Below are 22,360 nucleotides of genomic sequence, written 5' to 3' on the forward strand. Positions count from 1 at the left end.
CTAACCGGCCTTCCCACGTTCACCCTTCCCTTCTTTCCTCTCTGCTCTCCACACTACAGCCAACAATGAGCTTTTTAGAACACAAATCTGATCATAGCATCTCTCTCCTTAAAACCTTTCAAAGCTCTCTAGCGTCCCTGAGAAAAGAGAAACTCCATAATCTGGCAGATGCTGGGTCCAACTCCACCCAGTTCATTCTCCCATTGCAGCCATACTGGCCACTCTCCTTCTCATCCTGCTGCCTTCTGCCACAGGCCCTTTGCATATTCTGTTTGCATTCACGGAGTCCTCTGCTGCCTTTTCAACCAAATGGGCCATGCTTCAACCTCACTCAAGTATCACTTCCTGAGTGAAGCCTTCCCTCTCTCCTGGGGGCCTCAGTAAAGACTCTTATAGCTCCCTGCATCTCTCCTTTGCAGTCACCATCACAGTTGTAAATTTACATCTGCATGATTATTTGATTAAAAAAACTAACTCAACAATAAGCCCACAAGCTCCACAAGGGCAGCGACCATGTTGCTTATTAACATCTCACATAGTGCCTATAGAAAAGGTCAAAATGAATTAATAAAATCCAACAATGCCAACATGTAAGCAATGTCGACATGTCAAACACTTCCCAACGGCCCTAAGAATTAAGTTTTATTATTATTCTCATTTAACAAAGGGGAAGACTGAGTCACAGTGAGGTTAGGTAATTTGTTCGAAGCTGGGTTTTATAAAGCTATGTGGTCAAACCCTGGAAGTCTGGTTTCCGGCAGACTAGTTGAAGCAGTGTTCAGGGAACAGATCTTTAAGCAAAGAGGCTTGTGCTCCTTAAGCACTTGAGAGTAAAAATAATTGCTACCAGACAATGTTTTTTTGATGCGTCCAATACTATTCTAAGGACTTTCAGATGAATTAACTCATCTCATCCTCCCAGTGACCCTGGGAGGGAATACTATCATCATTTTCATTTAATAGATGAGGAAACAGAGGCTCCAAAAGATTAACTGGCTTGCCCAAAGTCACCTGGCTTATAGGTGGTGACGTCAGAATTTGAACCTTGGTCCACCTAACACCAGAGTCTGAGAAAACCCAAGTCTCTGATCCTCAGGGAGGATGGGGACAAATTCCCCACCATACCACGGATTGCTGCATTCAATTCTAGTGAGAAGGCTCCTATCCCTTTTGGCACTGAGCCAGGTAGGTATAGACAGAGCTATTCCCTGGAGACCACAAAGCCACCCACTGCCTCAGGGCCTCTGAGCAGTGTGACTCAAGGGGCAGCCAAGGAGGGGAAAGTCAGTGGAAGCTCTAAAGAACGCTGCGACCACATAGTACACACAAAGACCATCACCAGCCGTGACCACCAGCACCTCAGCAACCAACGCCCTCCACCTGCACGCCCCTCGGCCCGCAGTGGAGTCCTCCCGGGCTCCTCTCAGTGGCTCACCTGAACCAAATTTCACCACTGCGTGTGACCATTCGGAGCCCAAATCCCAACTCTACCCCTTAGTAGCAATGGCATCTCGAACCAGTCACTGACCCTTCTGAGACTCCGTGTCCTCCTCTGTAAAATGGGGATAAGAAACGTCCGCTTCACAGGAGCAGTGTGCAGACTGAATGAGGCAACGTGTGTGCAAGGCCCAGCGTGGAACCCGGCTGGGCAGCTGTCCGTCTTCCTGTTATTAAAACGCAGGGGATGGCAGAGGGCAGAAGACGGGCGACAGCACCATTCGCCTGGAGCGCCCACTCTTCCGGATCCATATTTTACTTATGCCTGAGAGTTTCACACTGGGTCACCCCACTTCCAGAATAGGATGATAACAACAATAACAGTAAAGGATAACAGTTGTTAAGTATGTACCACGTATGAGACACTAGGAAAAACACTTTGCACTCACTATAATTTTTAAATAGATAACTTGAATCTTCAGACACACAAAGGCAATCCAGAGATGGACTACTTGGATTCAAATCTGACCCAAATACTTGTTAACTATGTCACCTTAGGCAAATTCTTTAAACTTTCTGTTCCTCGACTCTCTAATGTCTAAAATGAGAATAATCATAATAGCACCTGTTTCATAAATTGTTGTGAGGATTAAAATAGTATATGGTGGCAGAGATATCTAGCACTTTGCCAAAAATGCATGCCCCTCTAATAGTGTAGAATCGTGGCTGGGAGTGGCTGTCCTACCAATGACCATAACTATCAGCCCCCCTATATCTAGTTGAGGCCATGTGACTAGGTTCTGGTCATTGGAATGTGAAAGGAATTAATATACCCACACCCAAGACTGTCCCATAAAACATCCCAATCCTCTATACCCCTGTTGCCCCAATCAGGGAAGTTCCTGGGAGTCACGTGTTCCAGATGGCAGAATTCCCATCAACATCCATGGAACAGAGCACCTCCCTCCCACCAAACCCCACCCCCTGCACTGCCATCAACTAGACTCAACATGAATGAGAAAAAACCTTTTATTAGGTTCAGCCCTATGATGTTAGGGTTTATCTGATACAGCAGCTAGTATCACCCTAACTAATAAAGTAATTGGTACCATAAGTGGGATGTTTAAATAGGTATCATTGGCTTATAAGTCAGACAGCGGGTTATGATATTAGATGGAAAACTGAAGTCCCATGTGATACAGTGGTAAAATGTTTGGTTAACTATCATCTATGAAAACCTAGAGAGCAGAACCCATGCCTACCAGGCCTGTAAGCTCTAAAGAAAGAGCTTCCTGCCTGAGTTTAGCATGGTATTAGGGGAAGCAAGGAACTCAGGCATGAATCAGCCAGTTTGCAAGTAAAATTGGAAAGGAATAGTGGAGAGGTTAAAAAAAAAAACAACAACTATTTCTAGACCCCAATCAGAGAAAAGATTGAGAAGACTTTCAAGTGAAATATCAGTTTAAGGGAATAAACTTCCCATCTAAGCCTGATTGCCTCAAGGTAGCTGCCATTAAGTTGAGAGAGGCATAAGGTTAAGAATGCAAATAGATAGATAGATAGATAGATAGATAGATAGATAGATAGATAGATAGATAGATAGATAGATAACATGGGCTTCAGAACAAGGTCTAGGAAATAATTTTGGGTGTGGCTAGACATCAGAGGTGAAGCTCCTAAGTTGTTGAGAGAATTGCATTACAAAATCCTTAAGTCTGGATTTTACGTCTTTTACTGTAACAACATTAAAACAATCCTTGAGCCCCTAAAATTTCAAGAGCAGGAGCTAAGTTAGTGCCTCAAGAGACCATACGCTCCAAGATCCACTTCAGGTATGGCCAGGAAGAATAATGAACAAAGAAAATCCTCCCACGGGGCAGAGTCAGGAGCACAAAGAACAATGAAACAGGAAATTTTTCACCAAGGGTTTAAGCAAGGGACCTCACCCACTTCCAGGTACCCGCACAGCAGGATTATGTAACTGTTGAGCGCCAGTGACTTCTGTGTGTCTTCCACTACTGCCTTTTCCTAATGGGTTATCCTCCAATATGGCATAGCGGTGCACAGTGACAGGTAACATGCCTCTTTTGGCTCATGGGTCTCTGGATCATGAGAAGCCACCACACTCGATCCAATAGACAGGATAGAGATTCACCCAAAGATCCTGAACTTTAAGTTGGAAGCAGTGATTGGACAGAACATGAGTTCCCCCCTTTGGGAAAGAGAAACATGTTTTGTGTGAAAGAAGGAAGCACATAGATGTTTGGTGGCTAGGGGACCAATGACACATCTGGCCAATGATATATGGGTACAAATGATGAGGTCCCTTGCAGGTTTAGCCCACACCACCTTTCTTAAGATCCTCTACATGCTCCTTCCTCTACCTACTGGCTGGATGAACGTCCAAGGAAGGCCCTGAAGGCCACATGTCGACGATAAAGAAGGCAAAATTTCCATCCAGCTTGGTACCTCAATGACCCTCCTGCCTCCTCCCACTCTACCCCTATCCCAATCAGACTTTAGTGAGTAAGAAATGACCTTCTATTGTATTAAGCTGAGATTTGAGGGTTGTCTTTCATAATAGTTAATGTAGCTGTAACAATTACAATCCAGAGAGTTCTTAAAACAGTGCCTGGCACGTAATAAGCACTATACAAGTGTAGTTATTATTACGATACCCATTTTACAGATAGGGGAACTGCAAGTCATGGTGTATCCAACTCCAAAGTTAAATACTGTTTTATATTTACCTCTCAGTAGATGATAACCAGAGTCTGGTGCTTGGCTCAAGGTCACAAATAATAGCGGACCCAGAATTGGAGGCCTTCCTTCTATTCTAATCAGTGACCCCACCCCCGACTTCAGGTCTCCAGGTTGGTCTCTCGTTGTTTTATTTTGTTGTTATTTTTATTTTGTTTCAGGAAATACCCTACTTGCAAATGCTCCAGCCCTGAACTGGCAAGTCTGTGTAGAAAACCAAAGAACCCTCCACTGACCCAAATTTCAAGTTTTAATTTACACTGAGCTAGTTAATTAAAAACGTACTCTGTGAGCAGACACTTCCATGGCTGGCTCATGAGAGAGCTTTTGCTGTTCTTTGTAAGAAGCAAGGTTCCTTCTGTGACATTTCTGTCCCTTACAGTGACGATGCGCCACAGAACAGCACAGCCAGTTTAGGAAGAGGAAAATTGCTGAGTAAGTGTTTAGTGCAGAATCACAATCTATGGGGTACCCACCAAGCCAGTATTGGTGAGACAGGGTTCATGTTAATTAATGTTTATAAAGTGATTGGGGAACCCTGACATAAAAGAGACTATTCAAAATCTCCAAAGCTTTATTATCATCAGCAGCTTGTTTTGTTTTGTTTTTAAGGAAGCCAGTATTACCCTACTATGTGGCAGATGTTTTCACAGTACTTGATCTGATTTAATCCTTTTAATCACCCTATGTGGTAGGTTTGGGTTTCTTCCTTTTTTATGTCTTTTGTTTTGTTTTTGGTAATGTTCACTGTACAGATGAGAAAACCAAGTTCAGCAAAATTAAGTAACTTGCTAGAAAGTGGAGGGGCCAAAATTTGAGGCTAGATCCTTCTTGGTATAAACTCTTCTCTCTGTCACCATATCACACTGCCTCTCTTCCAGTCTTCCCCTCAAATTCTTTCTGCATTTAAAAAAAAAATTTCATTCAAGGATGCCTATGGCTTTTTTTGTATGTCTTCATTTACTGAAGTATATTTTACAATGCAATAAAATGTGCATATCTAAAATTTTACAATGCAATGCATTTCGACAAATGCATATACCTCTGAACCCACACCCCTATTAACATAAGGGATGTTTCTAACATTCCAGAAAGTTCCCTTCATTAATGATGCCTTAAAAAAAAAGAATAGAACAAATCAAATGAGCTACTTTCCTTTGACCAAAATAATCTTTTTGTAACTTCAGCTGTGCCCATGGGGTCAGTCCCTGAGGTGAGCACACTTGGATTTTTGATGTTGGGAATATTGGGAATTGGGATCCAGTTAAAATTCTGCATCCTGCTGGTTCTGTCTACACTGAACGCATGGGGATGAGTTAATCTGGGTGAGACAGAGATGACAGGTCCCATTGTGTCTGGATTATCATAATGACCATCACCATTTGCCACCCTCCCCCCCATCGTGTGTCAAACACCAGGTTGTAATACCTTTATACACATTATCTCATTTAATCCTCATAATTATTACCTCCTTTTTACAGCTGAGGAAACTGGGACTCAGAGAGGTTAGGTAACAAACCTAAGAACACACAGCTAGAAAATGGCAGCCTTGAAATTCAAATCCAAGATCTCTGACTTTAGAGGCCTTTACAGATATTGGTTACAGACGTTGATGGGCAAATTTTAAATCCCAAAGATTTAGTGGACCAGTTATTTTCATTCATCAAACACTACTTGACAGTTAGAAAAAACTAAGTGTTGTGCTGAAGGATATGGAAGGAGATATAAAGATGAATAAGACACAAGCTTGCACTGGAGGTGCCACAGTGTGATGGGGAAACATAAAACAGGGTTAGGGTCAGGACTCTCAAGGAATGGGGAACGGGCTGGGCTATGTAAGGCCCCGGTTTGGAGGCTGGGGGAGGGATGCATCAAGAAAATCCTCATAGATATGCCAGAAAAATCATTCTTGAGCCACGTCTTCAAGGATGAGTAGGAACTGGTCAGCTCTGCGGGAGTTTAAGGTAAAATAACTTAAGCATACACCAGTATGGCCAAGCACTTCTGTCCAATCCTTATTTAGATTTAGCAAAATCAGTCAAGCCAAAATTTAGAAGCCCACAAAAATGCAACACTCACTTGGGTCCCCGGCTCTTTTAAACAGCTAAAAATCAACATAAGAACAAAACCAGCTCTGAAGAGTAAAATAATCACCACAAAGTTCATGCCCTAAGCCCATGCCTGTGATTTTTGAGAGCCACCAAGCTGTGGCTTAGAGCCAATTATCTTGTATTTTCCAAGTTGAATCCCACGTGACTAGTTTCGTGATTCCTCAGGCTTTGGCAACAAACCGGAAGGGTGGACAGGCTCAGAGATGGCAGAAAGAAGGGGCAACCAAGGTAGAAAGGCTTGGAAAGATGGTTCAAGAAACTCAGAAGTCAATAGCTTCTTTCAGGACACCATTGTATAACGTAGTACAACAGCTTGCTCTACTCGACAGGCATCTAATAAGCTCCAACTGTGTACCAGGCCCTCTCTTAGGCTTGGCAGAGGATATGAAAATGTAAAATCCTGCCCAGTTCAGTTTGTGAGAACAAAGGGTATACGAATTGGGACAGAAGAATGCCAGGCTGTTAAGAATCTCTGTTCAACTATGTAGGTAATAATGAAAGGCAGGGAAGGTGGCCTGAGGCAGGGAACTCACCTGTCCCTAAAGAGCAAGATACTTAACTGCCCTGTGCCTCAGTTTCCTCTCCATATAATGGGGATAATAGTACCTTTTCACTTGAATGTTGAAGATCAAATAAGTCAACATACAGAGTACTGTTGGATGCATGTCAGCTGTTATTACTTCCAAACCTTGGCAGTACCTCGGTCCTTAGAAACTGTTCAATAAACAGTGCTGAACAAATGAATTCACAAATGAATGAGTGATGCTACTGAGTTAAAGGGGGGAAATCAATTATGTAAGGCATGGGCTCCTTCATTAGGCTAGTGGATCAGAAAGACTGCCATGCAAATGAGTTTAAGAAGTAGGTTTGATGTTTAATGTATGTTTCCGATACCTAAGAAATTAATTGTTCCTTTCTTAACTCATCTGCAGAGACGACCTGCCATTTTAAACAAGCCCAAGGAAAAGAGATGAAGAGATCACAATGAAATTTCAGTGTTTCTCATACTAAGAGATGGCTGAAGGGGTCCTGAAGCCCAGGAATTAAGCTCTGTGGTGTGGGAAACGCTGTGATGGCAGCGAACCGCAACCACCACGCGCTCATCCTGCCCAAAACCAACACTGTAGGCTTCTTCTTCCCTACATTATATTTATTCCAAAAAGGATAAACACAAACACTGTCTTTAAAAGATATTAAAGATCATAAAAGTAAAACCAACTTGAAAAAATATACAGGCTTCTAACACAAACAGAGCTACGAGAGGACCTGGGGGTGTCTTACAGATCTCCACCCTTATTTTACAGATGAGGACGCTGAGGCCCAGAGAAGCTAAGCAAGTCACCCAAAGCCATAACTTCAAGAGAATGGCAAAGGCCGAGGTGGAGAAGGGTGCCGGGATTCTCACACCGGAGCCCTCTCAGGGGACTGCTCTCTCCTCCCAAAGGACACGTTGAGGGAAAAACTAGAGGCGGTTCCAGCCCCTGCAGGGGTAAAAGGTTGGAGTGGGGTTAGGAGTAAAGAACGATTGTAATAACGGAAGTAAGAACAGGGGAGGTGGACATACACCATGGGAAGAAAAGTAAGCCCCTCTGCTCTTTTCGTAGGAGCAGGGTTCCAAAACCAGGAACAGTCCAGTCCAGAGCTCCTGGGTTTGGAAGTGTATCCGACCCCTTCTGAAGAAGCACACGCACAGACCACTGCCTTCTCCCGGGTGTTTCCACCTCAGAATCTCACGGGGAGGGCGGGGCGTGGGGGAAGGGCAGGAAGCCTCACCGATACCCTCTCTTTAGGGGTTGCGCCCTCGACCGGCAGCAGAGGGGGAAGGGCTCTAGCAAAGAGATCGCGAAGAGTCTCGGGGACCAACGCGGAAGTCGTGATCCCGTCCCCACCCGCGCACAGCCGCTTTTACTCCTTCCTTCCCCTCCCCCAATGCTGATCAAAGCCAGGGGAAGGGACCGAGAGCTGGAGGGTGGGTTTCCAAAGAACTGCAGCTGGAGCCGCGCGCCTGCTCGCTCCTGCGCGCACTCTCAGGCACATTTAACACACACACACACGCACTGCCGCGCACACACTCACGCGCACACACAGACTCTCACAAACACGCACACACTCACATGCACAGACTTGGCACCCCCAGAGGCCGGGCCGCGCCCGCCGTATCTCTCCTTCAAGCCCCGGGAAAACAGACAGGCAGCAACATGAATGAAATCCGCCCAGAAAGACTGCATTTCAGCTCCAACCACGCAACCTCCGGCCAAACCGCTGAATATGTAACAAAGTTTTATTTCGCTTTTAGAGTCTCCAGTTACGCTTCTACCATTTCCTGTGGAAAATTAAAGCTTTGAAGTGTCTAGCTCCGGCTTTCGCAGACAGGACAGCCAGCTAGAGCTCTCGAAAACAAGAGCCCCAGATCGCGCCCCCTCCTCCGCCAACACCACAGGTTCAAACCCAACCAGCTCCTGCCTCCAAAATAGGGGGATGCGGGAGGGATGACAGAACCTGCTGGAAACGACGCCCTAAACTGACAACCCCCTCTAGAACCCCGCCCCACTCCCATCCTGCCTGGGTTCCTAGTGGCCCTCCTTAAGCCAAGTGGTGACAGCTGCAGCTCCCTGCCACAGGGCACCGACGGCAAGAGCTGGGAGGTCGGCATTGGGGGTGGGGAGTTGGGGTTGTCCACTGCGCAGCACCCCACCAGCTGTTCGCTCCGGCCCTCAAAGGCTGCCACGGAAAAACCTGGGACCGATAAGTCTGTCCTCTCCACCCCGTCACCACACACACACCCTCACTGCTACTGTTTCTAGGCCTTTCGAGCTCTAAAACGTTCTGCCCTTACAGCCGCGGGGCCTCTCCACTCGCGCGCTGGCAGTGTCTCCAAGAGTGCGGGGAAGTAAGCGAACTGGGCGGCGGAGGGGGGAACGCGTCTCCTCGTGAATCCCAGTGAGCCAAACTCGTGCGCATGAGAATTTGGCACCTTCAAGATCAAAAAAAAAAGGCTCTGGCAGAAATATGTAGTATGCGCTAATGACCGCAAACCTGCCCCCAAAAAAGAGTATTGAGTTCTTCCCACAGGCTTAGGGAGGCAGCCGCCGCCCCACCCCGCCCGGCAGTGGGAGAACCGCGCGCTCTTGGACTAGGGACCTTAGGAGTCACGTAAAGTGGCTCCTGAACTCCAGAGGGAACAGGCGGGTTTCGGGCCCCCTCCAGCTCGGTGGTCCCCTCAGAAGCATGGGACAGCAGCGGGTGGCCGGAACGACGCGAGAGGGGGACGCAAGGCAAACTTGTGACGAGAGCTGGCCGGGTTGGGTGGGAGGGGGAGGCACCCGCGAGCCACTTACCGCTGGCGTTCTTCCCGCAGATGAGGTGTTGGTAGGGCTGCAGGAGTCCCCAGATCTCCGAGTCGTTGTTGACGGTGTGCTCCAGCGTCTCCACGGTGAACTTGGGCACCTCGTGGAGCGCGTGGTGGTGGTGATGGTGGTGGTTGGCAGCGGCGGCCGGCGGGGCTGCAGCGGCGGTGACAGCGGTGGCCGGCGGGGCGCAACAGCTGCTGCCCCCGCTAGCGCTGCTGGCTGCGCTGCAGGCGCCGCCGCTCGCCGCTCCCCCTCCCGGCGCCTCCCGCTCTTTATCCGCCGCCGGGGCCGCGCTGGGGCCAGAGCCCGGGCCTGGGCCGGAGCTGCTGCCCGAGCCGGGGCCACTGCAGCTCCGGGGCAGCCCAGAGGCCACGACCCGCGCGTAGATGTCCCGGAAGAGGCTCTCCATGCAGGCGGTCAGGTAGATGGCGGCGTGCTCGTGGATGCGCAGCGCCACGCGGCTGTCCACCATCCAGCGGTACACGCGGCCCACAGAGAAGGTGAGGCCGCAGCGCGCCGACTTGCCGCGGCCCAGGCGGTCGCCGCCGGCACTGCTCATGTTGTAGAGGGACAGTGCGGCCAGCGCGGCCGCCGTGCAGTGCGCCGCCAGGCCCCAGGACAGCACTATCTCCATAGCGCTCTGGATCTCGTACTTGGTGCACTTAGCGAAGCGCAGGCTCAGGCGCTGCGCCTCTTTGGCGATGCGTACCAGCGCCCGGCTCACCAGCGTTGACAGCTTGGCCAGAGCGTCTTTGGGCAGGCCGCCGGGGGCCACCGGGCCTGCCCGGGGATCCCGCGAGCGCAGCAGCAGCGCCTCCAGCTCCTGGAGGGTCCAGGGGACTTCGTCGAGGTCCGGCAGCAGCCGCGAGCAGTGCTGGCCGGCGCAGTCCAGCCCCTCGGAGTCTTCCACCAGGGCAGTGTTGACGGTGTCAAAGCTGTTGTGCCGGCTGTGCATGGAGTCAGCTAGAGGCGGCCAGCAGCTCCCGCCATACGGGGACGCCGGGTGCGAGTCGGAACAGCACAGGGACAAGTTGGAGGAGCGCACCGAGTCCGCCGCGCCACCATAACCCGAGTCCAGCGTAAGATCCTCCAGTGTCCGCACCACGGGCTTCTTACCTCTCCTGGCCATCGCTGCGCCACTTCATGCTGCGGCCGCCGGGGAGCCGAGGGTAAGGAGCAGCGAGGAGCAGCCGGCGCCGGGGCGTGAGGAGAGCCGAGTGCGAGCTGCCTCGGCTCACTTTTCCACCAGCCGCTACTACCAAGTGTTAGGACTTTCGGCTGCCTCCCCCAAGCCGCCGCTGTGGAATACACAGGGCAGATCCTGGAGTCATCTTCCAGAGCCCGGGCCGGAGCTGGGACGCACTGAGGAGCGAGCCAGGCCGGGAGGGAAGCTCACGCTGGGACTCGCCCCTTTCTTCCAAAATAAAGTGTCTGACCCGCTCCTCCCTGGGCCGGGCTGGGCGCAGAAGCCACCGGCCTCGGTGTTCATAAGACGGATATCGACTCAAATACCGCCGCCGCCGCAGCAGCAGTTTCGCGGGCAGCTGACTCCCGGCTCCAGGCTCCCGGATCCCGGATCCTGGATCCCCGCTCCCGGGCCGGGGTTCGCTCAGCGCCAACCCGCCCCGCACTGAAGCGCAGCAGCGACAGCGGCGGCTGCGAACCCAGCCAAACCCCGCAAACCCCCGGCAGCCAGTGGGGCGGGCGTATGTAAATCAGGGCCAGAGAAGAGCCAATGGGATCAGAGGATGCTAATTACCTCGCCTTTTTTTTTTTTTTGGTTAATTCCTCAACTCCACGCATTCCCGCCCCTCACACACGCCCCGGGCCCTAATCAAGGCTGCTGGAAGTGGGGAACAGCAGCCTGGCACTTGAGGGTCCTTTAGGAACGTAGAGACGCATATGTTGCCCCCATGCTGCTGTCCTTCCCTCTCAGACTCCTGGTTTTGGTACCAGAATGGGAAAGTGATAGTTTGGGCAGGTGATTCTTCTACCCACCCACCGAGGTATGCTCCCCCAGCTGTTTACAAAAATGTCTGCCTGGGGTTGCTCTCTACCCAATGCGTTTCGGATTTCACTTCCTTTTTTCTCTAATACACAAAGCGTGTTTTTTCTCCCTCTCTCCCCTCCTCCGCCTTCAGGTTCCCAAACCAATTTCTGCGGCCCTCTTTCAGCCAGGGTTTGCCCCAGTGTGGAGGGAATTAAGAAACCAGGTGAGCTGAGGGGCCAGAGCAAGGCACACCCACTGGAAGGCCAATTCGCTAGATATTGGCTGCCTGCCACCGGGGCACATTAACTAGGTTTCTTTCAGTAGCCAGGAGGACCCTGGGCCTACCCTTCAAAGGCCTGCGGGATGCTCTGGAGGAAAAGGCTCATGTTCCCTGGTGAATATGGTTCCAAACAGTCTTGCCTTAGAAAAGGATAAATTTGCACGGAGAGTTTTCATTTTTGACTAAAGAAAGATAGAACATATATGTATGACTTGGCTGCATTTATTTCAATGGCATTGTCTCGTTTGTTTCCACCCACCAGGGCAGAAACCTTACCTTCCTCACCTGGGGTTCCCCAGCTCTCACACACTGCCTCTACGTGGGGTAGGAAACAATCTTCCTCTGGCTGGCTAGAATTTTTGTCTTCGAATTCCCCTTTTGTAGGAAGGTAGCCCAGACCCCTCAGGACTGGCTTGGGTGCTTGGAGTGACACGCCCCCACCCCCCACCCCCACATACCTCACCCATTCTAAGGCTGTTGATTTCTGGGCCCTTACAACACTAGGTTGTTTCAGTCTGATAACATGTCTAGATTGCACACTGGACCAGGGGTTCCCCATTTATAGGCCTGGCACAAAATAGGCACTCAGTAAATATCTGTTGTAAATGGGTAGATGAAGGAAGGAAAGCCATGCTTTTGAACTGTTGGCTTAAAGTTCAACAATAGACTTTCCCAGATAACCCAGTAGATTGTCTGTTTCTCATATCTGTCAACCCAAATCTACCATCACAGTTCCCTTCGCCACAATACACCAACTAACCAGAGCTTGAAATTAAAAGCTACCCATGTCTTCACATCAATAAACCACCCTTACCCTACATCTCTCTTTGACTATTGTAATATTCTACCAGCTGGTCTCCTCTCCTGCCTCTTCTTTCTCCAAACCATGCAGGCCAAGAATCTTTCAAAAGCCCAGTTCTGCTCTTGTAATTCCTCTGGAAAAAGTTCATAAGCTCCACATTGCCTTCCTGGTCAATCAAGTTCTTACTGATTAGCTGGCCTTCCGTGATCTCTTCACTCTGTTCCCAAACTTGCTTTCTGTAATATTCCAAACTTTTCAGAAGGGATTGTGATGGTCAGTCTTATGTATCTACTTGAGTGGGCCACAGGTGCCCATTTTACACATTATGTCTGGGTATGTCTCTGAGGCTCTTTCCAGATGAGATTAGCATTTGAATCTATGGACCCAGTAAAGTAGATTGCCCTCCCCAACGTGGTTTTCCTCACCTCACTGTTTGAAGTAGGAGATCTCATTTCATCTGCTTCAGCCTTTGGACTAGAATTGACATCATCTGCAATTCTGATTCTCAGGTCTTCCAACTTCAACTGAATTTTACCACCAGCTTTCCTGGGTTTCCCGCTTGCAAACATCAGATTGTGGGGGGGTCTCTGCTGCTATAGTGATATGAACCAATTCCTCATAATAAATCCCTCTATGTTTTTTCTGTTTTTCCAGAGAATCAAAACCAATAGAATATATATTACATATGTATATACAATATATATAATTCTTTAGAAACCCAACTAATACAGGAATATATAGTCTTTAATGATCTGAACCTTGCCTTTCTCTCTAGCCTCTGTCATCACCCTAGCCTCACGTAGACACACAGGTATACTCGCACATCTACACAGATGTAAGCACACTCATGAACACACAGACATACACAGACACACACCCTGCTCTCTAGCCATACTGAAATCACTTGCTGGTTTTCCAAGTTCTGGTGTTTTTCTTTGCATCCGATAAGCCTTTGTAGATGCTGTTCCTTTTGCTTAGCCCACTTGTCTTCTTCCTCTCCACCTGGCTAAGTTCTCATCCTCTAAGATTCAAGTTTACCACCACTGTAAAGTTCCCCTCGATGCTGCCGGCTCTTCACCCAGCCCAGATCTGGGAAGGTGTCTCCATCTCTAATGCTCCAAGTTTGTTCCTAGGACCTTTACTCTTCCCCTCTATGTGTTTCCCTGTGGTTGCATCTACTCATATGCCTCAATTACCGCCTATGTGCTGATAATGCTTGTGTGATGACCACTCTCAGTAGAGTGCAGGCAGCAAGAGAACCCCCGGAAAAGCCTTGTGCACAGGAGAAAAAAGAGACTGAAAGCAGTGGGCTTAGCTTTGATTTATCTTCTTCCGTGGCACCAGGTCGACTTGGGTTCCAGTACTGCTAGTTTTCTAGTCATGTTCCTACTGTTCACTCATCCAGTCTCTTTTATCTTTTTCTTGCTTTTGAAATGAACAAAATAATCACACTCATGGGGGTTAAATGAGACTTTTCCATAGAAAGGATTTAACACAGTGTCCTACACATGACAGATAATTACCCTATAAATGTCTGTTACCATCATCTACATTTTTCTATTTTCTACAATAAACACATTTCTTAGTCAGGAAACAAAGACGAATGTTATATATAAAATCCAGCTTATGCTTCAAGGCTGGGCTGATATGCCACCTCCTCTTGGGAGTTTTTCCATATATCAGCAGATATGCTCTTCCCTCTTATGCTATAGATGTTATGCACATGCTCCCTCTCACCTTCCAGAGGGCTCACTCCTTCAAAGCTGGCATCTTGCCCCTAACACAGTACCAGTAGTACTGATGAGTACATTCCATAGTATTATGAAAAAATCAAGCTGTATGTTCATTTAGTTGACTAAAATAAATCATTAATGATAATGATTAAGTGTCTGGGTGTGAGTGACCTCAAAATACTGAAAATAATAAACACATCAACCAAATGTTAAATATTAGCCCCATACTATTAGAAAACTCAGTGTCTGCAAAGAAGTATGAAGAAAATTTAAATAATCCTGAATTCCACCTCACAGAGATCGTCACCATTAACCTCTTGTATTTCCTTATACTCTTTCTAAGTTTTCCCCATCTTTTTTCTTCTAAACATATATATTTTAAGGGTTGTAATTATTCTGTACATTATGTTGCATTTTGATTTTTGTCCTCAAGGGATTTCTTCAAACTCGATTGTATAATCATTCTGCATGCTATTAAATATGCATCCAACTTATTCCTTTTTTTTGTGGTTACAAAATATTCCAACATATGTTCATACCTTAATTGGTGTATTTTGAGTTCCCAATTGGTTGTTTCTGTTTTCCAACTGCTGTAATAATGCTGGGATGAAGCTTTTTGTATATAAATAACTCTCTTCTTCAAAACTGAAAGTCTCACATATATTGTCCTCTAAGAAATACAGATAAATAAACATACACTAAAGATTAAAAAATAAACAACAACAAAAAAAACCCCAGAAGTTAAATTACTGGGATTTTTGCCTATCAGATTAGCAAAGATTTGTAAAGTCAAGTCATGATGAATGTGTGTCATGGTGAGGCATAAATTGGGGCAATCTTTTGGGAGGGCAGTTTGCCAATATGTATCAAAATGTCAGTGTGCATTCCCTGTGATTTCCCAGAAATCCTGTATTCTGATGTTATCCAAGGTGATCCTTGTGAGTTTTTTTAAAACTATACAGGATGCTCTTGGTAAGGTTGCCTTAACATCGGACTTTGGGAAACAACCTCAATGTCTTTCAATAAGGCCTGATGAAATCAATTATAGTGATTTACATAAGGGAATATGAAGCAGTTGCAAAGAATAACGATGGCCATCTTTATTTCCACAACATATTGGTGAGGGAAGAAATTTTTGAAAATAGGTTTTGGAATTGCACATATGATATGATTGCATTTATGTAAAATGCTTTATGTAGGGCTAAATATGTATGCAGGCATACCTCGTTTTATTGCACTTTGCTTAATTATGCTTCACAGATATTGCATTTTTACAAATTAAAGGCAAGGCCCTCCACTGGCAAAAAGATTACAACTCACTTTACTGCAGTGATCTGGAACCGAACCTACAAGATCTCTGGTGTGTCTGTGTAAGTATGTAAACGTGCCTGAGATGATGGTAGTAATAGCTAGAACTAGTTTTTTGGATTTCTAGTGGTTTTTAACTTTCTGCTTTGTACTTCTGAACTTTTTATGATAAACAGGTATCATTTTTACTAGCGCCAGGATGCTATTTTCAGAAGAAAATTAAATTATTTTCTGCCCATTATTCTGAAGCCTACCTGTCAATCAGAGTACTAAAATATAATGCTTCGTCCTTCAGCATTCTAGAAACCAATCAGCTAGTACAGCTACTAACACAACAACCAGAATGTGAAACAGCCGCATTCAGTTGGATTCACACATGTTGAGGGCTTCATCATGAGCTTCTTATGCATCTACTGTATGTGAGCTGCAAGGCCACTTGGGTTTGAAGCCCAGCTTCCTACTTCCTAGCTATATAACCTTGAGCAAGTTTCTCAGCCTCTTCATGCCCCACTGTGCCTCTGTTCTTCATATGTAATTGGGGATAATAATACCACATGTCTCAGTAGTTACCTGTGAGGATTGACTGAGCTCATCACAACAATGGCCAGCACTGTAAATGTTCACTAGTGTTGGTTACTTTTATTACAGGTCAGGCACAGTGATGGTTGTAGGGGGCTGGAGGAAGTCCGCCTTCCTTCTGGGTCCAGCTCTTGTTAAGCTTTTAGTCCAAAGACAGATATTAATAAGAGCTGCAAGCACAATAAATTTCGAGAAAGGGGAAGTTCAAAGATTATACACATGAATTAACAGATTGTATATGGTGTGCTGTACCATATCTGAGCAAGCCCCTTGTAAATATCAGCTATTTCCTAAATGGATAGTCATTGTGTGTGAAGCTCAGAAATGATCCCTTTGCTATACGAGCATCTTCATGAGTGCAAGACTCTGTTACTAGGTAGAAGACAATAAATGTCCACCTCAATTTCACTTTGCTCCACATAAGAAAGGAAAATGTATGCTCGCTACTTTCGAACTTTCTCCTGCAAGAAAGAATCATAGAGTCTACCTAAGAGTTTGCTCAGTTGCAGAGTAGATAGGTCACGCAGCTCAAAGAGCTTTAAAAGGTGACTTTTAAGCAAGGGGTATAGTTGCACCTGTCAATATAAGGGGGCTCTCAGAGAAGATCCCAATGTGAGCGTGGCCTTCACAGCAGTGATTCTTCATGGCTGGAGGTCATGCATCTTTTGATGAACTGGTAAAGCTACCAGTTCTCTCCCTAAAAAAGTGCATGTATGTGCGTAAATGCTACTTATATACAATTGTTATACGATATCTGGGATTCAGTGACCCCCAGATTCCACCCATGGATTTCCTAATGGCCCATTAATATGGTAATTGCTATACCCCTCCTGTGGAATTCTAAAAATGAAGAGGTACAGATCCTATCCATTTGGAACTTCTGCTCTAGGTAGGGGGTCCAGCCTGGGAAACAAAAAACCACTTAAGGTGTTTCAATCTGAAGGAATCTAAAGAATCAGTTACAGAAGAGACAGGAGAGCTGAGGAGCTAAATGAGACAGGAAGGAGGCAACCAGGAAAGTAGCAAGAAGGCTCTGCCACCCCCAGGGCTGGAGGGACAGGGAAAAGATGGTGTTACCAGAGCCTAGAAGCCAAGCCATCCAACAGGATCTAGAACCACAATGGAGGCTGAGCAGGAGAGACAGCTCCAGGTTGGGAGGGGCTGCCTGGCAGGGTCTGGGTTCATGGATGAGACACAACTGCTGTGAGGAACACGACCAGAAGCAGACAGGGAGGGGACAGAAAAACCCTGGGCTCTCCCCTCCTCCTGAACCCTGTCTTCTGCCAGTCTCTCCCGTTGCCCAAACCCACCAAGAAGCTGGAGGGCAAAGGAGTTTGGAAAAGGTAGAATGCTGAAGGATGAAGGATTATATTTTACTACTCTGATTGACAGGTAGGCTTCAGAATAATGGGCAGAAAATAATTTAATTTTCTTCTGAAAATAGCATCCTGGCGCTAGTAAAAATGATACCTGTTTATCATAAAAAGTTCAGAAGTACAAAGCAGAAAGTTAAAAACCACTAGAAATCCAAAAAACTAGTTCTAGCTATTACTACCATCATCTCAGGCACGTTTACATACTTACACAGACACACCAGAGATCTTGTAGGTTCGGTTCCAGATCACTGCAGTAAAGTGAGTTGTAATCTTTTTGCCAGTGGAGGGCCTTGCCTTTAATTTGTAAAAATGCAATATCTGTGAAGCATAATTAAGCAAAGAGCAATAAAACGAGGTATGCCTGCATACATATTTAGCCCTACATAAAGCATTTTACATAAATGCAATCATATCATATGTGCAATTCCAAAACCTGTTTTCAAAAATTTCTTCCCTCACCAATATGTTGTGGAAATAAAGATGGCCATCCAAAAAACTAGTTATAGCTATTATTATCATCATTTCAGGCATGTTTACATACTTACACAGGCACACTTCAGAGATATTGTAGGTAGATATGACACAGACAAAGCAGAACAGACCAGTAGGTATGGCTGTGAGCACGGACAAGTAAAGGAGCAGTTTAGGAAGATGATATTTCAAGATGTGTCTATTATGGAGTATGTCTCAAAGTAATGCCGCAAACTTTCAGAGGAGGAAGCTTTGATTCTGTCCCCTCTTTGTTCCCATTGTCCTTACCCCGGTAAAATCATTCACTGCCTCCTGTTGGGACTGTTCCAAAGAGCCCCCCACTTGGTCTCCCCAGTGCTAGCCTCTTCTTTTCATCCAGACATACTTTTACTCGGCTGCCTGGCTCATTTTTATAAAACAACTCCCCATCACCATCAGAAAGAATCAATGCTGGTCTCTGTCCAATCTCATTTGCTGCCATCTGCCCTGGTTACCTGCCTCCACACTCTTCTTAAACACACTGTGTGTCTTCACTTATGCTGTTTCTTCTGTATCAAATGTATTCCCCGCCTCCCCCATTGGACTCCTATGCCTTCTTCAATGCCCATCTCGAATATCACCACTTTAGTAAGAACTACCATTCTCCTAGTGTCCTGCCCTGTAGAACTAGCTTCTTTGCTCTACTTCTTTAAATGTATCTCCACTACAGCTTTTATTGATAATTATTAGCTATAATCAATGTCATCAGCAGCAGCTACAGCAGCCTTCTGCTCTTTTCTCTTGGTAATAGAGTAGTAGTTAATAGCGTGGGCCTGAGGTCATAAAGAGCTCTATTCGTGTACCGGTGGCTGGCTGTGTGGTTTTTTACATAAGTTTTTAATCTCTGAGTTTCCATCTATTAATTCTTTATGTGGGGAAGATCATATGCCTCATAATCTCATAGGGTTTTAGCTAGAAGAAACAATGCATATACGTAATTAGCACAGTGCCTGGTATACAGAATGGCTCTGATAAATACCAGCTACTATTATCTACTCCTAGTCTTTTAACTAAAAAATAAAAGAGAGATCACATTGTGTATATTGATTTATAAACTACTTTTTTCATTAAAATATATCACTTTTCTTCGGGGGTCTTTTTTATATTTTTCAACTTTTTATTTTATTTAAACAGAAAAGTTGATGGAAAAAATAAACACCCCATTCACCCCCAACCCAGATTCCCCATTTCTAACATGTGCTTTCTCTATCTTTCTGTAAAAGAGGTCTGTGTGTGTGTGATATATATGTTCTTTTTTTCCTGAACCATTTGAAAGTAAGTCGCAAAGATCACGATACTTTAGCACGTATCATACATTCCCCTATGAGGAGCTGTAAGACCATTGTCATGCCCAAGAAATAACATTGATATAATAACATTATCTAAAATATAATTCATATTTCAATTGTCCCCAAAATGCCCTTTATAGTGACTTTTCCTTATATTATCCGATGACCACGTAGAATTCTATGGAACAGATGTCCAGTAATTTGCTCAATGAATCTATTATTGCTGGACATTTAGATTCTTCCAGCATTGCAGGATTGTACACAGCTCTAAAAAAAAAAAAAAAAATCTTTACAGCTATGTCTTTATGCATTTGACTTCTTATTTCCTTGGGGAAAATTCCTATAATGGAATTTGGTCCAAGGCAATGCAGCATTCTAAAAGCCTGATGCATGAGGCTAAATTGCTCTCCAAGTACACTGTATCAATTATACCCACCAGCAGGGTACAAGGGTGCCTGCTTCCATTCTTTCGACATCATTGCTATTATTATTTTCATATTTATCAATTTAATGAGAGAAGTAATAATAAGTAACACTTATATACCATTCCATACTATTTCCGAGTGTATAATATGTATCAACTTCCTTACCCCTTACAACACCCTATAACCTCCATTTTACGGATGAGAAAACGGAGGCAAGGAGAGTTTTAGCAGCGTGTCCAAGGTCATACAATTAAGGAGCAATAACCCCAGCAGCTGGACTCTAGAGATTGTGCCATTATCTATGTTATATTATTATCTCTTAATATGGTGTCTAACATTTATTTGATCGCCCCTGAGGCTGAATTTTGTTTACGTATTTGTCTTTTATATCTTTGCTTGTAGGAATTCCCTATTTACATTATTTTCGTCTGGTGGGGCGGGGGAAGGGGGTAGATCCTAAGATGTTTGTCTTTTCCTTAATTATTTTTAAGAATTACTTATTGAATAAAAACAATCTTTCCGTGTCATACATATTACGGATAATTCTCCGTGGCTTGCCATTTCCCTCATTTAAATTTATTTATTTATTTATTTATTTATTTATTTATTTATTTATTTATTTATCTATCTATCTATCTATCTATCTATCTATCTATCTATTTATTTATTTACTTATTTATTTATTTAGCTAGCTAGCATGCAATTTCTGTTTTCACATAGTTAGATTTGTTAATTCTTCTATTTAATGTTGGTAGGATAGAGAGGCCTGCTCTTTCAAGACGATAAATATCTTCCTCTCTTTTCTTTTCCGCCTTCACATTTTACTTGTAAATCTTCAATCCATCTCAGTTCTCCGCACCTTTGCCAACATCAGTGCTGCCTTATTTCTAAACCAGACTCCAAATGCCTTCCCAGGGTGGAAAAGGGACATCGTTTGCTAAGACGTGCGTCCCAGGACATTTACTACTTAGTTCCTTAAATCGAGAAATGTCATGCATTCCTGAGGTGCGGGGCCCCAGAGACGAAACGGGGTTGCCGGTTCCATCTGTTTCGTAGACGAGATGCCCCTTTTTCTCCTTGCTTTTCATCAAAAAGACGAAACACTTGATCCACATTAGACAATTAAGACAAAAGCCCTGCTTCCCCTGGCTTCTGTGAAGCGGGCTGTTGTAGGAGAGGGAAAAGCATGCCAAGAATTCATGTCAATTTGAAAGATCTTTTCAGGGCTTTATTTGTTCCGAGAGTTTTTTAAACGCTTTAAATACAGTTGGATGAAATACTTCAGGCACTGTTTCAATACCGATTATGTCTCCTCTCTTTGAGGACAATGCTTTGCTTCAATACACATTACTGTTTTCAGCAAAGGTTTGATTTTAACATTAGCCGATCCCATTCTTTTTCTCCTTTGCTCTTTGCCCAAACATTGTGGCTGAAGCCATTACTCACAATATGAAACAATTAGTGGATTCCAAATACACTTCAGGAGAAATACAGCAGCCCCATCGCCCGAGCAACAGTTTGGTGCTTGCAAGGCCTTACAACCCTACAACACAGTCATCAGTCAACATTTGCTAAGTAAATTAGTGAAAGTGTGCATGGGGTTCAGGAAAAGGAGAATGGCTATTAAGCCTATAATGAACAAAGTGGGACATACTCTAAAATTTTTGCAGGGGAGCTTAAGCCTTTAAAATGACAACTTTAATTCATTTACTCATTTAGCTAATAGAGAATTTTCCAGTATGTGTTCCATAAAACATTAACCCTATGAAATGCAGAGGGGAAAAAAAAGTTTAAAAGTTAGAGACCCATTCTTCCTCTCTTAGAGTTTCATGATGAACATTTGCATATTAAAGCCTCTGTCTATTCCTGCAGCTTAGAAGCCTGTTTAAATTAATTTAAACTCTATAAGGATAGAAATCAGGTCTATTGTGCTCACTAATGTGTCCTAAGTGCTTCATATAGTGCTATTAGATATTTATTGAATAAATGAATGTTATAGTTATCTGTGGTTGATAAAGAATTACCCTCAAACTTAGTGGTTTACAAGAACAAACATTTTTTATATCACGATTTCTGTGGATCAGGAATCTGGTAGGGGAGTCCTCAGCTCAGGGTCTCACAGGCTATAATCGAGGTGTCAGCTAGGGCGCAGTCATCTCAAGATCACTTATAACCGTTGGTAAACCTCAAGTACTCACTGGCTATTGGCTAGAGGCTTCAGTTCCTCATCGCATGAGCAGCTCAAGGCATGACAGCTGGCTTCCCTCTGAATAAAAGGGTAAGAGAAGGTACTGAAAATGGAAGCCACGGTCTTTTTGTAACCTAATAACCTGTCTTTCTGTTTGTTAGCTGTGAATCAATAAATGCAACCCACACCCAGAAGGAGGCAGGGGTTTACCCAAGGGTGTGC

General features: G+C 45.1%; 1 protein-coding gene across 3 annotated transcripts in view; it reads right to left on the minus strand.

Moving 5' to 3' along the window:
* The window catches only part of ABTB3 (ankyrin repeat and BTB domain containing 3), a 320,752-nt gene that overhangs the window by 246,720 nt on the left and 51,672 nt on the right, over positions 1 to 22,360 (minus strand). Inside the window, exon 1 of one of the 3 annotated variants that reach the window (XM_039877865.1) lies at positions 9,647 to 11,335. The exons of 1 other annotated variant lie outside the window; for it this stretch is intronic. In XM_039877865.1, coding sequence (XP_039733799.1) covers positions 9,647 to 10,787 — 1,141 coding nt within the window. In that variant the 5' untranslated portion in view covers positions 10,788 to 11,335. Of the gene's footprint in view, positions 1 to 9,646; positions 11,336 to 22,360 lie in introns of those variants that run through there. One more of the 3 variants, XM_039877864.1, reaches the window with a different exon arrangement.

This window comes from Pteropus medius, unplaced genomic scaffold, assembly GCF_902729225.1.
Source record: "Pteropus medius unplaced genomic scaffold, Ma_sr-lr_union100, whole genome shotgun sequence".
NCBI lineage: Eukaryota > Metazoa > Chordata > Mammalia > Chiroptera > Pteropodidae > Pteropus > Pteropus medius.